The sequence below is a fragment of the Passer montanus genome, unplaced genomic scaffold (genome assembly GCF_014805655.1).
Source record: "Passer montanus isolate IOZ18808 unplaced genomic scaffold, ASM1480565v1 scaffold3, whole genome shotgun sequence".
Lineage (NCBI taxonomy): Eukaryota > Metazoa > Chordata > Aves > Passeriformes > Passeridae > Passer > Passer montanus.
In genome coordinates this window covers 13600944-13628227 of record NW_024367707.1, presented here as the reverse complement: position 1 = coordinate 13628227, position 27284 = coordinate 13600944, and the positions used below count along the sequence as shown (strand labels likewise).

The 27284-nt window shown below is 36.2% G+C and overlaps 1 protein-coding gene across 2 annotated transcripts in view; it reads right to left on the bottom strand.

Annotated features, from left to right (window-relative positions):
* Window positions 1-27284, bottom strand: part of PRKX (protein kinase X-linked) — a 55759-nt gene that overhangs the window by 27424 nt on the left and 1051 nt on the right. For both annotated transcript variants that reach the window (XM_039714408.1, XM_039714409.1), the window contains exon 2: window positions 2597-2765. In XM_039714408.1, the coding sequence (XP_039570342.1) occupies window positions 2597-2765 (169 nt within the window). The remainder of the gene's footprint in view (window positions 1-2596; window positions 2766-27284) is intronic.

Here is a 27284-nt window from a genome sequence, read left to right as displayed (position 1 = left end):
ATACAAAAAGGAGAGAAAAATAAATCACAGCAGCTGTGGTCAGAATAACATGTGGTGTCATTAACTCTACAATTCAGCTCACCACATAAACTTTAGATGCCAAAGAGAAAAAAAATCACAGCAGCTGTGGTCAGAATAACGTGGTGTCATTAACTCTACAATTCAGCTCACCACATAAACTTTAGATGCCATTGTGACTTTCTATAGACAAACAACCCATTTTAGCTTATACAACTACAAGACATAGTTGATTTTTATTAATTCTTCCTCTTTTTAAAAACATGTCAACATTACATCTCACTATGAAGAGCTGCACCACAGTGAGTATGACACATCACTCAATTGTCAGCAAACACTGCCTAGGAATCTCCAGCGATCAGTTGTTGCAAAAGCACCTTAAAGGCGTTTAGAAAAAAAGATGTTTAAAAAAAATACACAGATGAATAACTCCACTGCCTACAGAAAAATTGTACCTCCCTATATTTAGAATAGGTATTTCTCAAAAGCAACAGGAAAAGGGAAAAATCCTCCATTCTTCACACATACGAAAACATATGGAATTTTCAAACATCAGAAAACAATTATGTGCAGCAATACTTTATAATTTTCCATAATAAAATCCTGAAATATTATGCTGCCCTATATTATGACACCTATTCCCTGTTTTGCAACCAAAGGAGAATACTATCTGTGTTAAAGATGGTGAAGCTAATTAAAAACATAAAAACCAGACCCTGTAGACAACACACTTTAACATCATTAAAGCTGAACTATATAATTTTTCCCTGGTTTTGCTAACACTTACAGTAAAACAATAAACAGAAAAAACCCCACACATCTATTGGGCAGGAGGTAGCTGAAAAAACTTTTTAGTCATACAAACAGCTGCAGAAAGTATTATTTGCCATACAATCTAGCAATAATCATCTGCAAAGGCTCATTTAACCTAAAGCACTTAAACACCTTTGTGACCTAAATTTTAACTACCTCACTTCAGCTATGTTGCTTGGAGTCTCCTCTGACAAGGGAAAAAGGCATCACATGGACAATTACATGAGCATAGCTGATGCAACATACTATTGGACATTTCTAGAGCTCTGCTTTTTCTGTTGAAGACATGAAAATTGTTGGCTTTGCATACATACAAAAAGAACTATTTGAATTGTGTCCTTTGGCAACCTGAAAAATTTAGTATTTTGTAAATAAGGTGTGAATGAAATCCAGGAAAACTCCCGTTTGGATTTTTGATTACTTCTGTATGAACATGAATCCTCCCTGTCTCTGACATGTCACCCAAATTTCTCTACTCCCACTGTCCCTGACACACAGACCTACTGAGATGGGGTTTGTTTGGGAGTTTGCTTGTTGTTTTTGGCAGGGCTTTCTTTTAAAGAATTTCCAGATGTACATAGATACATATACAAAATCTGGTTCCCCCTATTCCATCCATACTTCAACCAGTCTAACCAGATGTACTCAGCTTCTCCATCTTGCTTTCTTCCATGAATCTCAAACTCTGCATATTCTAGAATTTGTCTTACTGATGCTATGCCACACACAGGATTTCTGAACACTAGCTGGAAACTAATAACATCATGATGCTGGAAAAAGCCAACATCACAGCAGGGGAAAAGCCTCATCCTGCACAGCTCATTCCATCTTCTGAATGACTTCCATTCTGTTCCCTTCTTTTTCCTCTGATACTTGCCTAACCCTGGCAGGAAGCTGCACTCCCTGCAGCTAGATTAACTAATGCTAATTTTGTCTAATTTTATGTAAAACTGATTAAGGCAGGTAAATGGAAACAAATCTTAGTTAATAGATGGCCGTGTATCCATGCATAAGAAAAGATAAATGCAAATTAACCTGCAATTACCACAGGTTTAGTTATGCCATTAATAGATACAGACTCAGATACACAAGAAGCACTGTGGGGCTGTGAACAGAAAAGTATGATACTTTCTTTAACAATGGGACCACTGGGATCATTAGTTACCTCAATTCCATTAAAAAAAGAAATATTCTTTATGAACTGTGTTTAAATAATGCTTCTCAATAGGTTCCATCACTTAACAACCTCAAATACAGGAATACCAAGTCCAAGTAGTGCAGTTATTTAAACTTTTTAAAACTAAAGTCCACAAAAGTTCACTTAAGTTTTTAAAAACTAGCTGTTTAAGTCCAGAAATATCTTTAGCTATTTACCAGTATCTACAGCACATACATGTAGAAATATTTTCATCACAATTGTAACATCAAGAATCATTCTAGAAGTCATTTTCATGAGCCAATCCTAACAATTTGTCATTAGCGTTTTCCTGTCATTTCAGGAAATGTCTCTTCTGCAGTGTGAAGATAAAGAAAACACTTTATAATAAATTAGTGTTTGAATGTTTAAATAATGCCTCTTTATTTTAAATTATTGATTCTTCTAAAATACATACTTCATTCTAAAGTCTATTTTAATCCAGATTACATATGAGGAATTAAGCGCTCAATGTTGGTTAAGTACGTAAGAACTTGCAATGAGACTCTGGAGTACTTTAACTAGCAATTTCTGCATGAGAGAAATGAATTAAAAAATAAAACAACTTACAATCTGATCAAAAAAGGGTGGTTGACTTCTTTCAAGACAGACTTTTCATTGTGCACATGTTGCTCTTGCTTCAGCCGAATGACGTCAGGAATGCTCATTACTTTCAGTGCAAAGTAACGCTTGCCCATTTTTTCCTTCACCAGATGAACACGTCCAAAGGTACCTGTGCCTGAAAAGTTGGAGAAGAAACATCAACTCAGCATAAGGGAAAAAGAACAAAGATAATTTGCTAAATTAAAACCTTCAGGAACTCCAGTTTTTCAGGTGAGATTATAACTTAAATGTGCACAGAGAGGCAAAGTGATTCAGTAGGATAAGGAAGTGATGGAAAAAAAATACATAGTATTTGCTGATCCTTCTAAAAATTAATACATTTTTAAAATCTGCTTATAGAGCTCAGTGTTATATCACTTGGAAACAGCAGCTGTCTGGGACCCTTTTTTTTTTACAGTTAATGTACTCCTTTTCAAACTCACTCTAAAAATAATGAAGGAAAATTAAAATGTATTGACTTTTAAAAAGCAGTAGGCATTTCTCTATTCAACAGGCATTAAAGTTCTTTTTAAGTGCATTGCACTCAAGACAATCATATATGACTGAACTGAGTACCTCTTTTAGTTTGAAACCGAAGTTAAAACTGCCACATTTAGCCAGACTGCCATTTGTTGTGCAGCACAGTTTTACACATTTGAAGACCAACACAAATTTCAGCTCATGAGGTGATTGTTTATTGTTTTTCTGCTCATTAAACAATGCCACACAGGTTACATTACAACAATGCACCTGATATTTTTAATCCCATTCTCAGACAGAAAGATGTACCACTGTAAAGGACACCTGGCATTGAAACCAAGCACCTAACTTGTGAAAGGTCACTCTCTCCAGAAAAGTCAAAAGCTTGTATTTCAGCTCACTTCCACCCTCTTCTTTGCACATACCCTAGAAAAGGCAGCACACAGACCTGCAACAGTATTATTAACTGGTTTGTTACTTGATTTCAGATTGTGTTGATCAGTTATGACCAATTTATAGTAAATACAATTTCCTAAGATGTGCAACTGGTATGGGGAAGGGAAATACTTTTTTGAGAGATAGGTAGAAGTAAGAAACCAACAAATGAACTTCTAAAATTGCATTATGGGGGAGATGAAGAAAAAAAACAAGGGAATTTTTGCCTCTGGTAGCTTCAATTAATGTTTGAAGTATTTGTTTTCTGTATATGCATTCTCAGCTAAAAATGTTTATGTTATTTAACAGTTTTTCTTTCCAATCACTTAAAATGTTGTTTAAGACACAGTATTTACTAAAAAACACCAAAAACTACTAACTTCAGCAATCCAGTTTTATGGAATTTGCAGCTCCACTACCAATACAAATTTCAAAGCCAGTTTTCAAGATAAAAGTTCTCACTGCACAAACACATCAAGGATTACCATTGTCCAAGCACCAAAGATTCCATCAAAGAAGTTTTACATTCCCACCTGTCCTGAGTTACAGTTCTTTAACCATGAAAACCATATACAGGTCTCAGAAAAAGCCAGCTGTTATAGCAAAGTAAACCATCAGGTTACCCTGGAAAATTTATCATGCTATGAAATCCTTTAACAATGTAGTTACATTACATGGCTATACCCGCAAACAACTTTATTTGCTCAGGGATAGGCTTCTGCAGTAGAAAACCCCCCCAAAAAACAACATAAAAAAACCAACAAACAAACACCAAAAAAAGGTTCAAAAGCTTCCAAGCAGAGACATCTGTCAAAGCTACTTTAAATACTGATTATTTACATTTACACTGCATGCACAGACAAAAAAATTATCTCTGTTATTTCTGAATTAGGAGCTGAAATTTAAATTCTGAGTAAAAATACTGTGAAGAATAATGACAGTCATACGGCACACTAAAACTAGAAACCATCTTTCATTTTTGTGGACTCAGGGAAATTAACAATACTAACCCCATAAGCAAATGTGGTTTTGCATGCATTTTGATACTTGTACAAATGAAGTGCTTCCATAGACATATCCAACAGGAAAGTCAAAAGTGAACATATATCTAATTGTTCCTAGATGTCTAGTGATTACATGTTTCAGAACTTGTTCTACTTGTTTAAGAAATTTTTGTTTTAGAATGCTCTACTTTTCCTTATGCTATTAGTTTATCTTTAAAAACCACTTGTCAGAAATACCAACAATAATAATAGAAATCACAAGTTCCACCTAATTTCAAAGAAGAAATTGTCAGAAACTTATTTAGCAATAGTTCTAACTTTGGAAACACTTCCTCCCTAAAAACATTTCTGCCAGGAACAGCAAAGCCTGGCAGGCTATTCCAGAATAGTGGCAAGGCTCTAATCTACAAAGCCTCTGGGAAAACCAGACGACCACACAGACAGGCGAGAACAGAGAACCTCCCTAACCAGTTTTATTGTTGAACTGATCCCAGGCAGTCTATTTTCAAACATCTTTAGCACACTTGCAAGCAACTATGAAAATCAAGACAATACAGACTGAGAAGCCATCTAACACTTGTTTTCACACATCTCCTCTCAAAATACGCATTTTCTCCCCATCAAGTCTTCTCAGAAAATCCATTAGGCCTGCATTAGCCGGCAGTACCTACACACCCACCACTCTTCCATGGGACTAATTGCTATGCCTTTTTATTGTTGTTTTTTTTTTTCTTAATGCTTAGCCAGTCTTCAAATAACCAGATAAAATTTGCATAAATAAACTACTGCAATTAAAAATCTCACTTTAAACCTGCTCATACTTTTAGCCATTTCTGCTAACATTCTTTAAGTATTCTTTCTTGCAATTGATAGGGAAGAGAGAGAAACAGGATGTCAGTCAAGGTAGGAGGCTGCAACAAGATGTTATTGTGGTTGTTTAGCATAGTCAAGTAAATCTCTTTTATAGGAATATGTTGCTGTGTTGTGACTAGATAGAAATTCTACCCCTCAGATTCATAAAAAGAAAACTAAAAACTTGAAGCAGTAAGTGACACTGAGCAAGACAAAGAACAATTTCTGTTAATCCCCACGAAAGATCTGTTCAACTTTTCCCCCTGATCACCTCAGAGTCCAGCTGTGTGAACCAACTGAAGTTGACCTTTTGTGACAGGTAAGTAAACATTCCTTATGCCCAGCTGCATAAATTTGAGGAAGATTTTTGGCAGCAAAAAAGGCAGTGTTATTAGTCTTCCATCAAAGCACCATTCCAGGTGAGGAGCCACCTAACTCATGGAACAATTTCTGTTAATCCCTATGAAAGATCTGTTCAACTTTTCCCCCTGATCAACTCAGAGTCCAGCTGTGTGAACCAACTGAAGTTGACCTTTTGTGACAGGTAAGTAAACATTCCTTATGATTACCTTAAAATGGAAATATTCTATACTGGTCTGTAAAAATTAAGGGAAATAGTGTTCACAGATTTGCACTTTAATCCTACTTATGTTTATTTCATATTTGGCTCAAACCAAGAGAGCTCGAGGGACATTGTACCATTCTGGATTAGGCCTGGGATCTATCAAGTACTATCCTGCTGAAGGAAGAGCAATGGCTTCATACACCCCCTACATACCCCTACCTGTTTAATTTAGTACATGTTACCAGAGTTTCAGTGTAAAACAAAGCACCTATATGATAAAATCACACCTCAAGAAAACAGTTGTTCTTTCCAAGTCTGAAGGCAGAGTTGTATTTTATTTGCACAGGCCCTTTCTCCCTGCTAAGGCATATGTAAGCAAAGGTCTCTGGCCGTCAGTAACAACAGCAACAAGAAGAGTGCCTGCTTTCAGGATTTTCAGGACTAAATGGGCGAACAGAATAAAATATGCAAAATGCTAACCGCTAATCCAGTATAATCTGTTTACAACAGAAACAATAAAATTCTTGGGTCCCATTGCAAATTCTATGTGGTTGCAGAGCTTGAAGGAATGCCTGCAATCTTCTCCATTAGGTAACCTTCTCAGGTTAAACACAAAGACATGAAGCCAGAATCTGCAGAGGACCAACTTGGCCTATGTATAAAATATATACAAGTAGGGTATTTTCAGTCTTAAAAAACAAGCTGGATTCCCTAATACCATTCAAAAACACCATAGCCAGTTTCCATTCTGCTCTCTTTGAAGCCTGTCATAAAAGAATAAAGAATGTGGGAACATTTCTGATGCAATTTCTTATACTTTTGATGCTAGGTAAACTAATCCTGCAACTTTTGATCAGCTAAAACAATTTAGTGAGTAGTCATGTAGTGACTATTTTGCTGTTTATGGAGATGGCTAATTTAATGCTTAGATTGCCTTGTTATTTGCCCCCATTAATTAGACACAGCTGTTTCAGCTTCCCATCCTTTTAATCCCCAGCTCTTTCTTAAAACCAAGTTTGCCTTGCTCAGATAGATACCATCTGTTTTAATGAAGAATAAACTAGGTCATGTGAGCTCTGTGACCCCAGGGGCTGCTTTCTGTATCCCAGAAGGATTGGCCCTGACTTCAACAGATGCCCTCAAAAATCATCAGATGCATTCACTTTTATTTACAATTAGAAGAAACATTTCCTACTGTGACACATATTAGTCTGATAGCCACAAGCACAACAGACTTTATTCTGTTTAATATCAGAGATTAACTAAGTGATATGTATCAGACTGCAAACAAACTACTGAATGCCAAATTTTGTCTGCCATTTAATCACTGTCTTATTTTGGGATGGAACTTCAACAGCCTAGACTAGGAGATGGGGGTTGTCAATAGTTCTTGACAAAAGTGGCACAGCCAAGAAAAACTAGCCTGCTGAAACAGACTGGTAATCAGAAGATTAACAGCTGGGAGAATGATTTAAGGAAACCACAAGGCACAAGCAACTGTGGGCTTCTACAACAAAATATGTGGTTGGCACACAAATAGGGCAACTCAAAACGAGGATGATGATGATCATTTTGGACATCACAGCAGCCAAGTTTAGATTTTTATTAATGTGTCAACCCATAAACCAATGTCACTGAAAATGCCAAGTTCAGTGTCTTCACTGTTCTGCAAGCCAGCTGTGGATTGTTCACTGTAAATCTCGGATCACTGCATTTACAGATCTGCATTACTCTAGAGGGGTCCAATCTTACACTGAAAAACATATCAGAGAAATAACAAGAAGTTAGAGGAGGTTTTATAGGGTGCCGTTTTATGTCATATTGCTAAATCAACAAAAGAAATGCCAGATAAAAATTTTTGTAAAGCTTTCTTTGTATCCTTCAAAGATATACACTGAAATCAGACAGTCTGATTAAGACCTTAACAGCATAGAAAACAGGGATGCATGTGTAGTGTTCACCATGGACAGCCCAGCCAGACGAGCTTGTTTCTATACTTTTTATTCATCCATTGTGCTATGATTCCATTTCCACCCAGCACCCCTTGAAGAGAGAAAATTACTTTTTGTTTAGCAATAACGTGAGAGAGTACACAGCAAGAACTATGCCCATCATACTCCAGGCAAGATCACTGGATTACCTGCTCCACAAATTTTATTGGCACTAGCATACCACTGGTTTTCTCTTCTGTTTTGGATGATAGCCACATCCATTGTCAAACCAACTGAAAGCTCAATATCATTAACTCTTTATCGCAGCTCAGTTGAACTTAAAAAGAAAATAGTAATGCATGTTCAAAGTACAGCCTACCTTTTGACTCAAAGAGGATGCTACAAAAAACTTCCAAAGATCCCAAAGACCTGGCAATTTTTAGGCTGCTTCTTACTTGGTATACAAGGAGCCTGTAACAATACACCACTAAAACTACATTTAGCCACATTTTACATTCAGTATAGTCTCTTTTCAATTTCACACAAGATTCAGTATGCCAGAGAATACCAATAAGTTGGGTCAACTACTCTTGTTGTTGACCCACTCATTTAAAGCTTACTGAACTACCATCCTTAAGAACGAAGGACATGGGAATCATCACGCTAATAAACACCCATCAGTTAAGTTTCCTGTTTTTCCACATACTTCAGAGACATATTTCTGATTTCCAGAAAGTGCCAATCAACTGAACATCAATGATGCAAGTTACTCTGTAATTTCAGGTTTTTGATTTTTTTTGCTTACAAATTATTATCTCTCTACAAAAATATTGTAAATATCAGGGTGCCCTTAAGCAAAACATGCAGAATTCTTGAACGTTTCCTCTGTCTCTTTATTCTTCCTTTTTTAATTTATTTTGAAATACAGGAGACCAATAAATAAATGAAACCAGAAAGTAACCAGATTGCTGGTTATGACAGCCATAAATCCTCTCAATTTCTAAACAGCTTTTAGAACACTGACTATAAATGCATCTCCCTTCTCAAAACTTTTAATAGCCACAATCTTCAGAACACAATTATAATAAAATTAATACTTCCCTACTTGGTTCTTCAATTGTATTTTCGCACCTTTCTATAAGTCTATAATTTCGCACCTGTTCTATAAAGTCCTCCACAGCCCGCAATTCGTGACATTGACCAAAACCAAAAAGAACACTGACAAAAAGAAGATTAACAGATGAGAGGATGATAAAGCTTTTCTTCCATAGTGAAAGTAGGACATTGCAAAATCATTCTTTCTCCTACTTTTACCTATTTAAATATTACACTTGAAGTACAGATAGATCACAACTTCAAAAGTGGGTTTTTAAATAAAAACTGCTCAAATAGAAACCTTTAATGATGAACTCCTTTTTCACCTAGAAACTAAGTTTTATGCTACTTCCTCAACTAAATTAGGAGGCCTATTCAGACAGCTTATTTTAAATGATACCAAACACTTGCTAGTAGTGAAGCTTATCTGGAATGTAAAAAGTTGTAACATTCAAATCCTATTGACAAGAATTGATTCTTTCAGGTAGGGAGAGGTTAAAATAAGCACATAAACTACTTCCTGGAAGGTAAATATAAAAGGGAAGAATTTTTAACCTACTGGTTCCTTTCCAAAGAATTTCTCAAGCAACAAAAGCCAGGTATGCAAACCCTACACCTAGCGTCCTGTACATTAACTAATGTTCAAAATTCTCATCAAGTTTTGAGTAATTCAGGACTCTTTCTAAATAAATGTGTTTAAAGTGGATCTTTTTGACTGGTGTTAATTATCTTCAAGTGTTTAAACCCACTATGAAACAGCTTCTTTAAAATGAAAGCTAACACAAACAGAAATTTAGCACAAAAGTTACTATATTTAATTCAAGTGTGTTACACTTCTAGTTACCACAAACACAATGAGATACAAAATAACTGAGATTCAAGCAAAAAGAAGGAAAACCAACAAGATGAGTAAAGTACTACACCAGGTATCATAAAACCCCAAATTCCAGTCTAAAAGATTTGCCTTGATTGTTTAAAAGAAGAAATACAAAATGTTATGACAAACATTTTCCAATACAATCCAAAGTAATGAATCCTGATCTTTCTTCAGATACTCTTTGATTTTGTGTCTGTGAATAGACGTGAGTTGTGAATACACAGCTCTTGCTTCTTGAGCTGGGATTAAGTAGTACACTCAGTATTTTGAACTGGATGTCCCAGAACCAGCCTAAGCCAAAAGGCTTCAAATTTTATACAAGGATGCATGACTTGCAGCTTACCTCTGGTAGTACATAAAGAATCAATCCAAGCAAAACATTAACACACCACTTCCATGTATTCTGTCCAGTTAATGAGAAGTGTTTCTCAGTGATTTTTTTTCCCTTCCCAAAAAAGGTAAGTAGGAAAAAAAAAAACCCACCAAACCTAAGCAGGGACATCTCATACTGAGAAAAAAAAAAGCAGCTCTGTTTCGAAGTTTCATTCTCATAATCAAATTTTTACCCACAAGGACAGTAAAGCTCTCTCTCATCATTTATCAGCACTTCTATCTTCACCTTCAATTTCCTGGTGACAGGAAGTATTTACAGAACTGTTTTGGCTGGTTGCTTTACTCAAATTCAGACTGAAGTAATTTAGTTCCTTTTCCACAAAAAACACCAAAAAAAACCACCAAAAAAACCAAACCTGCAAAACAAAATAAATCAAACAAAGCTAAACAAATTGCCATGTCACAGCAATAACAAGTTTTAGTAAGACCAAAATCCTTTTCAGGTAACATCCATTAAGGTCTTCCAAGTTTAAAACAGCACCTCTGTAGGAGATACACAACTGTTCAGGTACTTGAAATATTGTTCCAACATTTTTTGCTCCTTCAGTTGCTACAGCTCAACTTATGAGGTCGCATATATCACCACCAAACAATTATACACATCATCATTGTAAGCTTACAATTACACCCAAAGAAAAAAGAAAACCTTAAAATAAAACTGGCCAGCCAAACAACTACAACACACAGCTCAAAGCTCATGTTTTCATCCCAGAAAAATAAGTAAAAAATAAAATTTTGATGACTAAGAAGCAAATGTAATAATGTAATGTTAACCGATTAACCAATGTTAACCAATGTAATAATCCCTAGAGGATTTAAAAGCACTTCGTTGCAAAGAAGTTCATGCTACATAGTCTAATAGAAACCAAATCATGCAACAGCACAGATCAAAACTTTAACAGCAGCCCCAATAGGGGTACTTGATATCTGATCAGCAACCTTTGTTTTCAACACAGAAATTTGTCTCTACATACTTGTATGATTTTACATCATCATCATCTTTTGGTTTGTCCTGAAACTCAGCTTTTCCTAAACAGTTACTTGCTGCAAGTCAGTCCCATGTTAATGCAAAGAAAGCATGAGCTTAATACCCTTGATAGTGTCCTTTTAAAAAGCAAACAATAAAGTCTTGTGAAGTACAAAGGTTTATTATTGCTGACCCAACGTAATAAAAGCCACATTGTTTGTACTTGACCGATTTCCTCCTTCACCAGTGCTGGACAGAAGCCTTTGAGGGACTAGTACCTCTTAATACATTCCTTTCAATTACATTTCACTTGCATCTTCACTGAAAGCAGCACTAAATCGGACAGAAATTAAGAGGAAGTATTCCACACAGTGCACAAAACCAGTATTTTTAAACACTTTTCAAACAGTTTGTCTATTTATTACTTAGTATGCACTACAGTGATTGTAAAGTAGAAGACTCAAATTATGTTGAAAGATTCTGGTTGAAGACAGGTAAGACTTACACTTAGGAATTAATTTAAACGCACTCAAGACATTTTAGTTCTCTCATGTGTTTCAGGAAATGAGTAAATAGGCAACTAATAAAAAAGTGTTCCCAGATTACCTATTCCCTGCTATTTTCTGTGTTACCACACAATTAAACACAGAAGACCCTAGTCCAGAAACACACGTGAGCACACATATACCAGCACAACTGAGAAAGCTGGAAAGGCCAGGCTGAATACCTGATACACTAATATTCAGAAAGCACAATGAAATCAAAGCTCAGCAGTGGCCAACAGATACTTTTCATTATTTTTTTCCAATCAAACTTTTCACATTCGTTTTTAAATTTTAAACTGACCTAGAGCTAACTCAGGATATGGGAAAATGAAGCAAACAAAACCTCTGGGCATTCCCACGGAAGACAAAGCCTGACCACTGAGTAGTAGTTAAAGACTTCAAGACATCAGAAAGTTCAGTCTTCACATTATATGTTAAAACCTTAGGACTCGTATTTTTGAAAACTAGAGTAAAACTTCCACTTTCAAAGATAGATTACCACAAAGCACCATGTAGCTCATACCATCTTCATGGCTGGACATCAAAAGACACAGTAAGTATATGCTTTGAAAGAAATACCATTATTCTTGGCCTATTCCGATTTATGGTAGGAACTTACAAAAACCCTGCACAACACAATAAAATTAAAGTAGCAAAGTTGCAGGCTAAGAGTATGCAAGCTGTTATTATACCCAAATACAAGGTGAGAGACACAATTTCTCCCATCTTTTAGGCCAAGAATCAATAGTATCCACAGACACGCAGAAGTCTTCACTTCCTGCAACAGCTTAACTTTGGACCAGCCAAGTGGAATTCCCTGCAAATTAACAGAGGAGAAAAAAGACACTTCTGTATTCAAAAGAGTGGTTTTGCACATCAAATTTATGAACACAGAAGTACCTATTTCCCTCTGTTGACTCTACACACGTAAGTTTGATAGTTGTTTACAGTGCATAGGTCTACCCTCAGACAGAAGAGACCACTGCAAAGTTATATGGCCTGACAAGTGCATGACACTTATCAGGGCATAGAAACTACTGAAACAGAAGATGCTAATCTGTGTAAGGAAGTATATAAATTTGTGAGGCTTGAAAAAGAATTGTTGGCAACTCACTGAATTCTTCAGGCTCCATGTTATGAAACCTACGCCAAATGATATCACAGCATATACTACATCTTAGGTCGCAGTTGAGACAGCCACAATGTAGAGTATCATCATGGCATTTCAGAAGGCTCCAACCCATACAGAGCAACACAACATCACTTCAGAAGGCTTCAAGAATGTGCCCTTCTTGTTCTTTAGCCCAACCTTTTATACCCTCATTGTTCATGCATTGCACCTGTGTGCCCTCTGTTCCCTTTGGTGGTTGTCAGTGCCCCTGGGCACTCCATGGCTCATTGCTGTCAATGTTTCCATGTTTCATTGCTGTCAATGCTGCTCACAGCTGTGCCCACTGGGGATGAGGCTCGGCCACAGCCCCACTGCCAATCACCACAAACTGTGTGCCTACAAAATGATACCTATACTGCTTTATAATCTTCAGCACCCTCACCTAACTTACTGACCCAGTGTCACAAATGTGGTGACATGATGTCAGCTCATTCATCTGTCATTTTTTTTCAAAATATTGATATAGTTTAACACTGCACACAGGAAAGGATACTGTGTGTACAAATAATCATGGTTCAAACCACATCAATTTGCAAGCTGAAATTTATCTCTGTAGTCTGTAATTTTACAAGTTATTGAAGTTTATATAGCACAATAGTCTTAGAAGGTATTTAAAACCTTACTCACACTTGAGCTATTATACTGACAGAGAAAAATATTTCTGATATAACTATGACATTTTCTAAAAAATCTATTTTGTTAGATCTTTGTTTTGAATGGATTGTAGTGAGTACTAGAGATTTTATTATAATATGCACAAATGACTCAGCATTGTAACCACAGCAAAAGGAAAGCCTTTACAAAGACTCAAATAATTCCTTTGCATCTACAAGTTATGAACAGCTGCAGTACCACTACAACCCTGCACTCTATCTTCTATAAATGAAATTTTACAAAACAAACTACAAGCCCACAAAAATTTTCTCCTAAAACACTATCTCTGCTGGAAGAAGCACTGCAAATATATTTTTATTTGGTTAAAGGTTAATACACTGAGAACTCATGAGTGGAACAAAATATTCCTCAAAGGGAAGGCTTTGTTTATATTCAGAAGGCAGTATCAACTGATATTCCTAAGAGACTACAGAATAACAATGCCTTAGGTATCTGGAATTTACCTCATGTGTTCCATTACCTTTCCAAATTCTCACATAGTATACCTTACAAAAATTAGTGTAACTCTGTACAAGATAAGGTGATGAAATCACTATTGTGTGACACTAGAATGAATATCACCATATTCTCCACATAAAGACCCATTATCTAAGAAAGAGGAAGCAAGTCTAGAATATCCAAATAAAGTTGTATTTGATATGGAACTGGAACAAAAGCCCTAACACAAATATTACGTTTCAAAATCCCAGTCTCCAAATTGCGTTCTCAAATATCAATTTAAAATATTGGAAAAAATCTTGATAGTACCCAAGAATTACATTATTAATGGAATTAAAGACTGAAAATATCACTTGTATTAATACCTAATGTTACTGAAGACATGGCAATGCCAATTTAACATTTAAATACTCTATCAGAAAAGGACCATGATCTGAATTTTTCATGCTATTCAGGGTTGTATGGACCAGTCACTATTTTTTTCTTTACAGTGCAGAAAAATAAGGCTAAACTTAAATTGTTCTAACTTCATATCAGCCAGCTATGTGACTGAAACACAGAATGGATGTAGTAGTTTTTTTTGCTTTTACTACGCAGCTCCTTAATAGGAAAGAAAAGCCACTCTACCAAGCTCTCACAGTTTCATCTTCCCCCGAGTTTTATGCACACACTTTCCATTCCTTCCCGTATCAAAACTGGGATCCAATCTCTCCCAGTTATTATACCTCTCAATATCATGCCCAAGGAAACTCATCCAAATCAACAAATAAGACTTTAAATAGAATACTGTATGTAATTGACATTATTTAAATGGACCAGGAAGAGAACATTTGAGAATTTATGAAAAAGTACACCAACACAAACTACAAGTGAATTCCTTTCATAAAACAACCCTGACTTTCCAAATGGCTCTTAAGAAACTAACTCTACAAGAAAAAGGAAATCAAGTCAATATCAGAGTAAGTTTTAGAGGCTATGGCATATATTGTAACAATATCATTAATTTTGGAGCAGTAAAGAAAGATATTTTGGCTGATAACCTGATGCCATTTCTGTGCTGGACACTGTTTCTGTACAATCCTTCCTTTTGTATTTCTTTAAGCATGACATCATCTGAGATCCAATATTTATTTTTTAAAAAATTGTATTAAACACAGTTTGCAAATTTCATACATCTGAAGGGACAGGTGGAAAGATGTAATATGTCACAAACAGGCAAGGAGAGAAGTGAACTCCCTACAGAATACATTTTTTTCCATGCAAAAGGATGACATACAAGATTACAGAATAAAGCCCATATGCAATGACTAGCTGCCCTGAACAAATATATTTGAGGAATAAATATATGTGATTAATAAAGAATTTAACAGATTTGAAATTATTAACAAAAAATGCATGCTTGCAACCCAGAACATCAACCACATCTTGGGCTGCATCACAAGCAGTGTGGGTGAGCAGGTCAAGGGAGGGGATTCTGCCTCTCTAGTCTGCTCTGCTAAGAGCCCACTTGAGTAGTATACCCAGGTCTGGGGTTCTCAGCACAAGGAAGACACAGACCTGTTACAATGGGTCCAAAGGAGGGACACAAAGGTCATGAGAGGACTGGAGCACCTCTCCTGTGAAGACAGACTGAGACAGCTGGGTTGCTCAGCGTGGAGAAAGCAAGGATCAGGGGACAACTTATTGAGCCTTTCTGGCAGTTAAAGAGGGCTTAAAACCCCCAAAATAAAACACTACTTTTTACATGGGCAGATAGTGACAGGACAAGGGAGAATGACTTCAAACTGAAAGAGAGTAGGTCTAGGCCAGATGTTAGGTTAGATTACTCACGCTGCCCAGAGAAGATCTGGATGCCTCATCCCTGGAAGTGTTTGAGGCCAGCTTGTATGGGACTTTCAGCAACCTAGAGGAAGAAACCTGCTCAGAGCAGAGAAGCTGGAACTAGATGGTCTTTAAGGTCCATTTCAAAGCATTCTCTGATTTTATGACTATTCAAACCTTGAAAATAAAACCAAGTTCACTTTTTCCCTAAGAATCAACATTTCCTTTCAGATTTTTTGTTATTTCACTCTGCTATTTCACTCTTCATCCTATGTATGTCTTCATCATACATCGAATTTCTCATGTAACAGACATACACACATGCACCCATTAACCAAAACTCAGGTTAATTTATTCTGCTGTTTACCGCCGTAGTTGCTTCTTACTTGTACCCTCTAAAATTCTCTCACTCCATAAAACCTCAGAATTACCTGCACCTATAGTCTGATACACTTAAAAACAAGACCACAGTCAGTAGTAAAGGAAGTAATGAATAGCAAATCCAACACCACTTTGATATGATAGATTAAATTACAGCTAACTGAATTAATGAGCTACAGTTCACACGCCAGGAGTACTTGATGTGCCCTTTGTACACTGTGTTTCTCCAAAATAGAAACATCATTGCTGAGGGTCACTCACTACTATAGCTGACACAGTACACAGCTCAACAGAAATGTATTTGTTTTCAATTTAAAGAACAAACAGTTCAATCATTTGTAATTCAGAATCCACATTTAAGGAAACAGTACACAAGCTCAAAGCTGCTAAACTTAGAAGGCAGGGACAAATTTAAGATCAGAAATAACCACGAAACCAATCTGTCTGGGCCTGCTCATCAGCTCACTTAAATCAACAGTAACTGAAAGCTACTGGTAATCTGGTGGTTATTATATTATTATACATTAGCACTTTTTACAAAAGGTGAAGCACGTTAAGTTTTCAGTAGCAAAGCTAAAAGGCATATTTCTTCCCTGAAGACAGATGAAATAGCCAAACAAGAAAAATTATTGGGCATATTAGGTATTTACTATTACTGAAACTTGTTTCAGATGCTCGCAGATTTCTGAGGAAGAAGTCTCAGAAGACAAAACAGAGACTGCTGAAATTATTGTGTCATATATATGAGGTCCTCATACATCACAAATGGAAGAAGAAAGTAGCACTGCACTATATAAAATCCACCTGCTCACAAGGTAGCAGAAGAAAGCTCTGACAATGACTAGTAAAATTTCATACTTCTTGACATAAAACCTAAATGTTATCTGTTGTAGGACAGTACACAAGCTAAGTATAATCAATGCTTAAAGAGTCCCTAAGCACCTGTTTTCACTATAGTACCATTTTGAGTCAAGTTTATTTTCAGTCTTTAAAATGAGGTCTGTGTACAACACACAAAATTCCTTAGAGATGACTGTACTTTATGGCAAATTATTCAAGTTTCCACACTTCGCCCCTCCCCCCTCCCCCCCCAAAAAAACCTGTCTCCTTATAAAACTATGCTGTGAAAGGCTCTCCAAAGCAAAGTGATCAAACACAGCATGGCTTTTCTCCTTCTCTTTGCTCCTCCTTCCCTCATGTGGCCTTGCATTTCTAGGTGGCTTTTTTTTTCTTGTCCTATTATTAGAACAATTGTTTAATTATATATCAATATTCATATTTCAGAGAAGGAGGCTAAGCAACAAAGCTGTGCTTGTTCTCAAACAATGTAACTCTTAACATTTCTATCAAAAATGAAAGCCAATCTGACTAGAAATCTCAACTATCATGGGAGGACCTGGAGTTCTGAATCTCTCCATAGCTATTACACCCAGCTGCCAATAGGAGATTTCCCCCCTTGTACAAACATTTTAAATGCCAAAACATACAAAGATTAGAGAGAGGTTTATCAATATATTTTATTACAGGACATAAACTGTCCATATTTCATGCAGGAGTGCCCAATTTGAGCATATCAGATAATCCATAAAAAAAGCACCATAGCTCATTTCCACATGAATAGATGACACTGCACGCCCAGTATCACCAAGCAAAAAACTACACATTTAGACACACTTATCAAATCAAGAACTAGTGACATCATTTTCTTCACTTACAATCATATAGAACACCCAACTGTGTTCCTAGTTACACTTGCACTCAGTGCTCCTGGTTTTGTTCTGAAAATAAGAAATTACCCAAGAAATACAAACCTATCTAAACAAAATGGAAGTGTCTCAAAACAGCATTTAGCCCCCTTATCCCTTCTTTTTTCAACTTCATTTTTAGTAGGAACTCCAACACTCTACGTACCAAAGGTATAGCGTCAGATATGCATTCATCTCCACTGCCTGCCAACCTTCTCTTATTATTAATTTATTTTGTTAAGTCTCCATTTCACCAAGAACCCTCTTTTTAAAAATACAAACAGCAACCACACAAAGTCAGTAAAATTCTAAAAGAATATTTAATACAGAAGTGTAAACCCTTGTCTCCAAATACTATGCCAAAGCATTTCAATTGCAATTCAAAGACAAAATTATCTATATTGCACACTTTTATCACCCAGGTACACTCATGGGAAACTCTTAAAGCTGAGTGAAAGAGGCAGACACTAAGCTATGAAATTGATAACTACGAAACCAACTCCAGCCTTATCCTTAAGTTAGCTGAGTTTACCTGCAAACCTGTCAGGATAAAAAAAAGACAAAAAAAACCCACTTGCTGAGACACTGGTTAATTAGTCACAAAACCAGTTGTCTTCCTCATTTATCATTTCACAGTATGGCCTCTCTACTTACAATTACCGTGTATTGCAAGCTCTTCTCGAAAAATCAAGAATTCACTGATAAGAAACATCACTTGCAGACAGCAAAATCATACGTATTTCATGTTCAAAAGTATTTTTAAAAAATTGTTTTCACATAATTATGCCAAATAAAACAAACCAGGCTGCACTCTGTCTAGTCCTCAACCAACAGTAGTCTAGGAACACTGAAAAATTTAGGTCTGCCTAAGAACCAAGGCAGCAAAAAAATTATCACCATTGCCACCAAAATAAATCTTTTGCCTTACAGTAAGTCAAGTGTTGCAGATAAAGAGTTAAGATAAATCTAGAAACTCTTCACTTATCAGAACAAAGAATATAATTTATTTTATTAAAATACTTAAAATTCATATATGCAATAAGCTTTACAGCATCAGGACGGGATGTGCCCCAATTTATATCTACTTTTCAACTGATGAATGTATAAATCCAGAATGAATGTGTAAAACTGAAATGAAAAAAAAAAAATTAAAAAACTCTTTCCCCTCCCCAGCTCGTAAGAAATATATCTTGCACCAACTTTTATGGATTTTCTTCATATTCTTTCCAATTCTCTTCCCAGTTACTTTTGTTTTTCCTTCTAATGGCTCTGTCTTGTAGGACACACTCTTTCTCACAGGTTCTTCCTAGCTGGCATTTGCAGCAGAAAAACAACCAGAACAAAACAAACCCAAATTTAATCAAGAAAAACTTTCCATAAACAAATCCAAGGACCATAGCTACTCACTGTAAAAAAATACTAGAAGAGATATAGGAAAGCTTTCAAGCAAAATAATTTGAATAAAGGTGCAATACTGGGAAAATTTTAGAAATGCTTTTTAAATTTATTATAACCCACATTCCAGTATTTCCAAATATATGAAAAAATTGACAATTTCTACAAATATGGGAATTAAACTGTGTTGGTTACTAAAAAGGGAGGAAGTAAAATGTTGCTACTTCATCACAAATTCTAAATTCACCACTTCTGAGTGTGAAAACTGGGTGGCTTAAACAAAGACATACCACCAGTCTTTAAAGGCCTTTGAAAGTCACAGAAGTGAGGGAGAATTTAATGGCCTCAGAACACAAATTCAACATAGTGACATGCAACCTGAAAAATTTTCATGAAAGAATAACAAGAATCCCAGTTTAGAAACAGACTGACCACCATTGTCCTCATTGTTTGTTCTCCAGGGACAGACAAGTTACCCACTAATTTTCCTGAAAACAAACAAAAACTTTACAATGCATACTCTGAAGTTACTTTTGGCAGGCCACACAAATTAAAACTGTACAGGCTATCATCTCCTGCACCCAAGAGCTGTAGGAAGCCACTCCAAGCTAGGAGGGAAGAGCACTGAGGGTAGAAGTCTGTCATCAGTTTGGGGCAGGTGGCACAAAGAGTCTGCTATTATAGCACCCAGAAGTTCAATATGAACACAGTCAGTCACCAGCCCCTCCATTTTTATATCTGCCATACACAGAGCTATTACAGTGCATCCTCATTAGCAGACCAGCAAAGTAAAAATCTTACACCCAGTTTAGCCTGTTTTTGGAAGAGTCAGTGGAGGGACAGTTCCCTTAACATCTACCTAAAGCATTTCAGAGCATTTAATTTACTGACTGGCGTAATACCTGAGGGGCATAAAAAGCAGTACTAACTAGACATTTTGTTTCCATGCAGAGAACACCCTGCACCTTCAACAATAATGGCAGAGTCATTACTATTAATATTTCAAATTGCTCTGAGTCACCATATTCCCCTAAACAAACATAACAATATTTTAACAAATACCAAGAATGCTCTGTAAGAAGCTACATTTTAGCAAAGAACAATTCCAAAACTCTCAAAAAACACAGCATAATGGACAACTCAAACTGTCATTTTACACGATTTTGGTAATCAGCCCTTACCACCCTGGAAGGAATCACGTAATGAAGAAAGAGACAAACAAGATATCAACCAAACAGAAAACAAAACAAAAAACCCCAAATGTTGGCACCTTGACCTCTTGTACTAGACAACGTCAGAGGTTCTATAATCACATTTTCCAGGTAAAATAATTTACTGCATTTTAGATTTAATGCTTTTAAAAATAAGCCTTAGACAACATCAAGAATACATACAAAAAACAAGACTAAGTCACAGGTTACAACTGCTGATAATTGTTCATAATATATAGCTCTTCTGCTTTGAGTTCCTTTTCTCCAGCACTCCAATAAATACAAAATATAAATAATTACACCTGAATATACAAATTGCATACTAGAATCAAATTAACAAATAATAGGTACATGATCTTTCATGCAAAATCAGCTCAGAACCAATCCTTTAAGGAAGTACAAAATATACCAGCTTAAAAATTAAATAAAAAACACACTCCTGCATACTGTAGGTACTGTATGAATAGTTTCTAGAAACAAAGATCTGGTGTGATAGCCATTAAGAAGCCCAAATATGCTGACAGAAAATGAGCAGAATAATTACATATTCTCACTCTTCCTCTATCAAGATAGCAAAACTTAAAATTTATGAGTTTGTGTAAACTTAAATATATATATATTTACATATACATATATCCAATATAGAAATCTGTAGGTGATATTCAAACCAAATACCCACGAAAGAAACAAGAGCAAAGATTTCACATAAAAATTCATCTCTTGATATACAGACAAGATAGCTGGTTGGCATAAGGACTATAAAACACTCTCCCTAACAAATAAAGAGTCACAGGAGTAGAAAATCAGACACTTTGGGAATGGTTCCACTGACCAGATCAACCCAGCAGAAAAGTCTCACATTCCATTCTCTCATCACCATCAGTAGCATACAGAAATAGGTTGTACCATACAGTTCAGTGACATGAAAAAGATGTTTCCTTCACTTGTATTTAATGCGCCTCAGTTATCAATAAATAAATAAAACACACACACATGATTTGTCTGATTTGAAACAGATCGAAGCAGACCAATTGACTGCCTGAAGAAAAAAGACAACACATTTACACAGAAGTTACAATCAATCAACAGACCAGCCAGCAACTGCTCCAAGCTGGGATGCGAGTGAAGAAACTGGCCAGAAGAAAAAGAGCAGCCAAGTGGAAAGCTTTCATGACCAAGTTCTATAGATCACCATCTTTGATCCACTCCGGTATTAAAAATAAGGATTAAAAAAATCCGTATTTCATACAAGAAACCGAACCAGTGCCCTAATGTGAAGTGCAAACGGTGCAGTTGACAAACTGAATATCATTATCAAAGAATGTTGTATCATATATTTCTCCCTTCTTTATGTTTTAAAAAAAGAAATCAACACTTATTCAGTCATTTAAAAGTCAGTCTTTCTATGGGAAAGCAGAAATAGTCTAATTTAGAGAATTGTTCTACCCTAAATATCCCAGGCACACACAAACACAGTACTCAGCAAAATTTTACATACCAGTTTGAAGCTGGTAAAAAACCCTCTAAAATATTGCAGAGTTAAAAGGATGATTTCCCAAGTAAACAAAACATGTCAAATTACCGCTGAGCAGTACAAGCTAATACTGAAAATGTTTTACACCGGTAAGAGTTAACAGTAGGGGAATTACACTGAGCTAAATAATTTGGTTAAAAACAGCTTATGCCCAGACAAGACCTTGGAAGGTAAAAACACTTTCTTATCTTTACTTTATAAAAAAATCACTCTTCATTGCTGTATCCACCTCTATGTCTGTCATAATAAACAAAATCGTATATAAATTTCACCACACTTGACTCTTTTTTTTTTCTAGTTACACTATCACCCTTAAAAGTGGACCAAACCAGGATTAAACACACTTTGGGAAGGGATTTGTTTTGCTAAGTTTTCAATACAAAATGTCAACACAGTCAGCTCCAAAAGGCTGCTCTCTCTGTCCTCTACAAACAGTCCAGACATGCATGCTCAAGAAACTAAACACAGAAAAAACTGAGTCAAGCCCTAAGAGCCTACATGCTTTCAACCCCTAGCACTTTAAAGTTTCTGTTTCTTCCCACTGAAAAGGGGAAAAGAAAAAAAACAGTTAAAATCTCCATTTCTCTGCATGTTTCTTATCTCCTTCAGTTTGGGCTAAGAAAATGCTTAACAGAGAAATTTTTCCAAAGTACTTTCACCTGGCACATCAGGGTTTTTTTAAGTGTAAACTTGGCAGAGGAAAAGTATGGTGTTAGGTGCTTTTTTGTGGGCAAGTTCTGCATGCTTATTTCTGATATATTAATACTAGTCAGGTTCCAGATTATTTGATTATTTGCATTGCAAAAAGCACTTCTGGGCATCTCTGGGCTATTTATAGGACTTTACAAATTACTTATCTTTAAGAAGCATACTTGAGTGTCGAAGCCTATTCTATAACACACTGTCAAATTCACAACATCAGAAAAAGAATACTGAATTTCTTTCTGCAATCAATTAAATATCTAAACTAGATTCAGACAAAAGAAACAGGTGACAGGCAAACACTAACAATTTACCTCAAGACTGACTTTAAACACTGAAGATAGAAAAGCAGAAATGTGAACTTTCAATTTTCACATGTTCAGACTTCTTCCATACACTCTCACTTTTCTGACCTCTCTGAAAGATAAAAGAGAATACTTGTTTCAATCCATTTTTTTCCATCCTAAAGAGAACAAGAAACTTATGGGAAAGAACCTGTTGCTGCCTAATCTACAATAAACATTATGGTATTGGAATTCACCTCAGCAGTGGGTAACAGGAAAAGCAAGGGAAGAAAGCTGAGTCACACACCTGGTCATTTCTCTCTACAACAGCAGCTATAATAATAATGATTTATTTTGGGACAAGTGTCATTTTGTGGGAGGGAAAAATGAAGTAAGAAATACAGAGAGTGAAAACAAAATCCAAGTCATTTAGCTTTATGACTAAAGCCTCAAAGATGTACAAACGTAATGGTGAATTCAGGTCACCATTACAGTCACAACATTCAGACCATGTTTTCTTTCAAAACTTGTGGTATTCAAGAACATTGCCAAGTAAAATCATGGATTATTATTTATCATCTCAGTATCAAGAAAATGTGACAAAACAGGGAAAAAATGCTCATACATCCCTTAGAAAATTTAAAATAGGTGACAACCTTGGTAGTGAAACCAAAAATAACACTTGGTAAGAAAGTGAACTAATTTAAGCCTCCAAGAAAAGGAGAAAAAGCCACCAGCATTCTTTTCATGTAAAGACCTTAGCTACTCTGGGGCACAAAAAACTTAGCCAATTCCCTGGCTTTAGACTACAGCTGTGTACCTACTGTCATGCTGATACAATGCCACTTGAAATATATTTGGCTAGCATATTTTGTGTGTGAACATAGAGAAGTTAAGTATTTGAAAATATGTAGCACCTCATTTTTCCCATGAACTTTTTTAAATTTTCCCATGTGCATAAAAATGAAAATACTGGTATGCCCAATTTTTTATTCTGCATTCGTTTAGTGCAAAGCACGTCATGGGAACAGTAGTTTAAAAGAATCTTTTTGCATAAAAATACTTCAATCAATTGAACAGATTCACAATTCTAAATTTACATTTACATAGAGTCTGCTATTGAATTGCACTTTGAAAAATGGATAAGAAACAGATCTCAAAGAAGAGAGGCAAGAAAAAAAATTGTCATCTTTCTCCTCCTGGTGTTGTCTTCCTTCTCCCTTTCCCATCATCATGCATTTCAACTAGGAATGTAAAACTTTTTCTAACTTTACGTACCCAAAACTGAAAAAGTACCTTCTGATTTTCCTCCATTACTTATTCTAGTTTACCTGAATTACTTTTTCATTATGGCATAATTAAAAATTTAGCATCTCTATTTCAAGATACGTGTCAGGTGTCCAACTGCAGGCACTCTGGCTACTGGAAGTTTGCCCATATTAAATGCCCATCATAACACAGGATGATTCAGAAACTATGCCATTAGTGTTCAGTCTCCCTCTTTCACTGACCAGACTTATAAGAAGTTTGAAATAGGTTCAGAAAAGCACAGGCCACGAACTTTAAATGAGAATGGTGGTCAAAGCATATAAATGTTTTGTTTCTGTACAGCGCAGAACTAAATCTTGGCACAACTGAGTACGTAAATTCACTGAGATTCACAGAATATTTCAGCCTGGCCTGAACAGCAGTTTCTAAGTATGCTGAGCAAACATTTGTATTCCAACCTCCTTTGAAAGGAAAATTAATTCAAAACAAGATGAGGACAGCCAGGCACCTTCAATGGCTCCAGAGCAAGAGTGTTCAACTTTCATACAAGGAGACTAGTTAAAAAACCCATATACTTCAAAGGTTCAAAGCCACATGTTCAACCCCTCAGGAAGTACCTTCAAAGAAATATTTTTCCTGTTTAACTTCTCTTAGTGCCAGAAACCAGTATGCACCCCAATCCTGTGCCCTCCCCAAAGCCATAATTTCACTTTATCAACTAAATATTAAAGCACTTCCCTCCAAAGCAAACCTGTAGCCCAGACTCAGCTCCAATTGCCTTTTAACAAAGAGCCCACAAACACCCAAACAAAGGTTGGGTCCTGGGATGTTTGGGGGAGACAAATGTCCTCTGAATCATTACACTAAATTGTACTTCCCTTTTGCTCTTCCCACCTTTACATGAAGTTCTTTGCCAAACCAGGCACAGCATCCCCACAGAAATCACAGAAACACAGATCACAGAAAATCCAGCCAGCATTATGGTGGTCAGGTTAGCAGAGAGATTTTTATCCTCCGAGACTACGAAGGAAACTTCAAACAGTAGTTGTTATATTCAAAGCAAGTATTGCGTTCAATTTTTTTTTTACATGGATTTTATTCCATCCTGAGAGAAGCTGCATAAAGTCATGGATGACTACAATCTCACAGACACCAACAAAGCTCTGTTACCTTAAATATTAATCATAAACAGCTACAACAGCATGGAACTCACCTCCCTATTTTGACTTTCAACTTTCTCAAGTTGATAGTTTCCAACACCATACCTATTTCTAAGCCTGGGTATATCTATAAGCAATGATTCTAGTAAAGGAGATACCAGAACTTCCTGTTATTTTTGGGTATTTCCCCTCCCATCCCCAAACATCTCCAATTATCTCAGACAGAGCACACAGCTTTCAAGAACATCAGCAGAAAGAAAATGGTTATCTTTATCAGAGCAGTCAAACAGCAGACTACTCTAAATTGCTATAGTGAAACTGATGACATTAATGCCATTTATTTGTGCAGGGAGATCAAAATGGAGGATAAGGTAAAACTGACTTAAACCACTGCTAAAAAGAACTAATATACTCTTTCATTACACGTGATATAAAACTACAGTGTACTTAACTAACTGAATTAAAAAAGGTCCAAGCCAAGCAAAAAAGTTTCTCAAGCTAAAATACAAATCTACTCTACTACCCTGCAGTATTTTGCACTGATTTAACTTGCAGCCCATTTAAATCAGCTCTCCAATGCTTCATGTCAGCAGGTGCACACAGAGCTGCCCAGCCTCAGGCAGACTTAGGTCTGACTCAGATCTCCAACTAACGCGCTACAGAAGCATTAGTGGGGCACTGCATCTTTTATAAACTTGGCCACCCAGAGCAGGTATTCACGGGTTCAGTTTCAGTATCACTTTGAGGCTGCAACATTGCTTCCTAGTCAGGAGCAAGATGCACAGGCATGTCATAAGTTCATTTTTCAACCAACTTAAAATAAGCCAGCTCAGTTTCTTTGACAAGGTAATGCCTTATATATTTATCTGTGCACACTTTTACACCTTTCCAGTTTCATCTTTTTTATCTTTATTTTCCCTATTAAATGCCTAATGACACAGTTCAAAAGAGATGCAGAGAATGGTCTGCATCAGAGACAGTTATTTGAGAAAAAAAGAAAAAAAAATCAAGCCAGGGCAGGGAAGACAGAGAATAAAAGGAGACTATGTATTCTGTCAGTGCTTTGACAGGCAGCTACCTACTCCTTTTACCTTTTATTTCTTTCTCTAAAACAAAGTCAACAGGCAGTGTCCCACTTTTTTTAGGTCTCTCTTTAAATCCTGTGGAATCACAATTTTCCCTTTCCTTAGCCTCTGAAGAGCAGCTTAATGAACACTCTCAAAGGTATACTGCTTAAGGTTGACACCAGGATTATTTCCACATTTCTTCACTGGCCACAGGAATACTTCCATGACTACTCTGTCTTCGTTAGAAATTACTATTTTTCTGCAATCTGTGTTTCACCCGAAGTCTTAATCCTCAGTGATGACTACTGTATCCACATGGTCATGATGTAATGAAGAAAAGCAAGCACTTCTGGAGGTAAAGAAAACATTACAAACCTTTCAAGATGTCTCTTAATAATCTCAAATAATTTATCAGTAAAATGTCTGCCCACATTTCAAACTGGAACATTATCTCAAAACACAATGCACTTCAAGAGAAGATAATGCTTTCTTCACTGACAACACTCCTGGGCCTTTCCAATTCCATGTTTAAAGCCATTAACTTCACTAAGAAAGGGTTTATATCACACCTTTTTGGCTGAAGAGAGTTCAGGGGAAATTAAGATTTACATTTACATTATTTACTGGAATAAATCTATCTAAAATAATTTCACAGTCC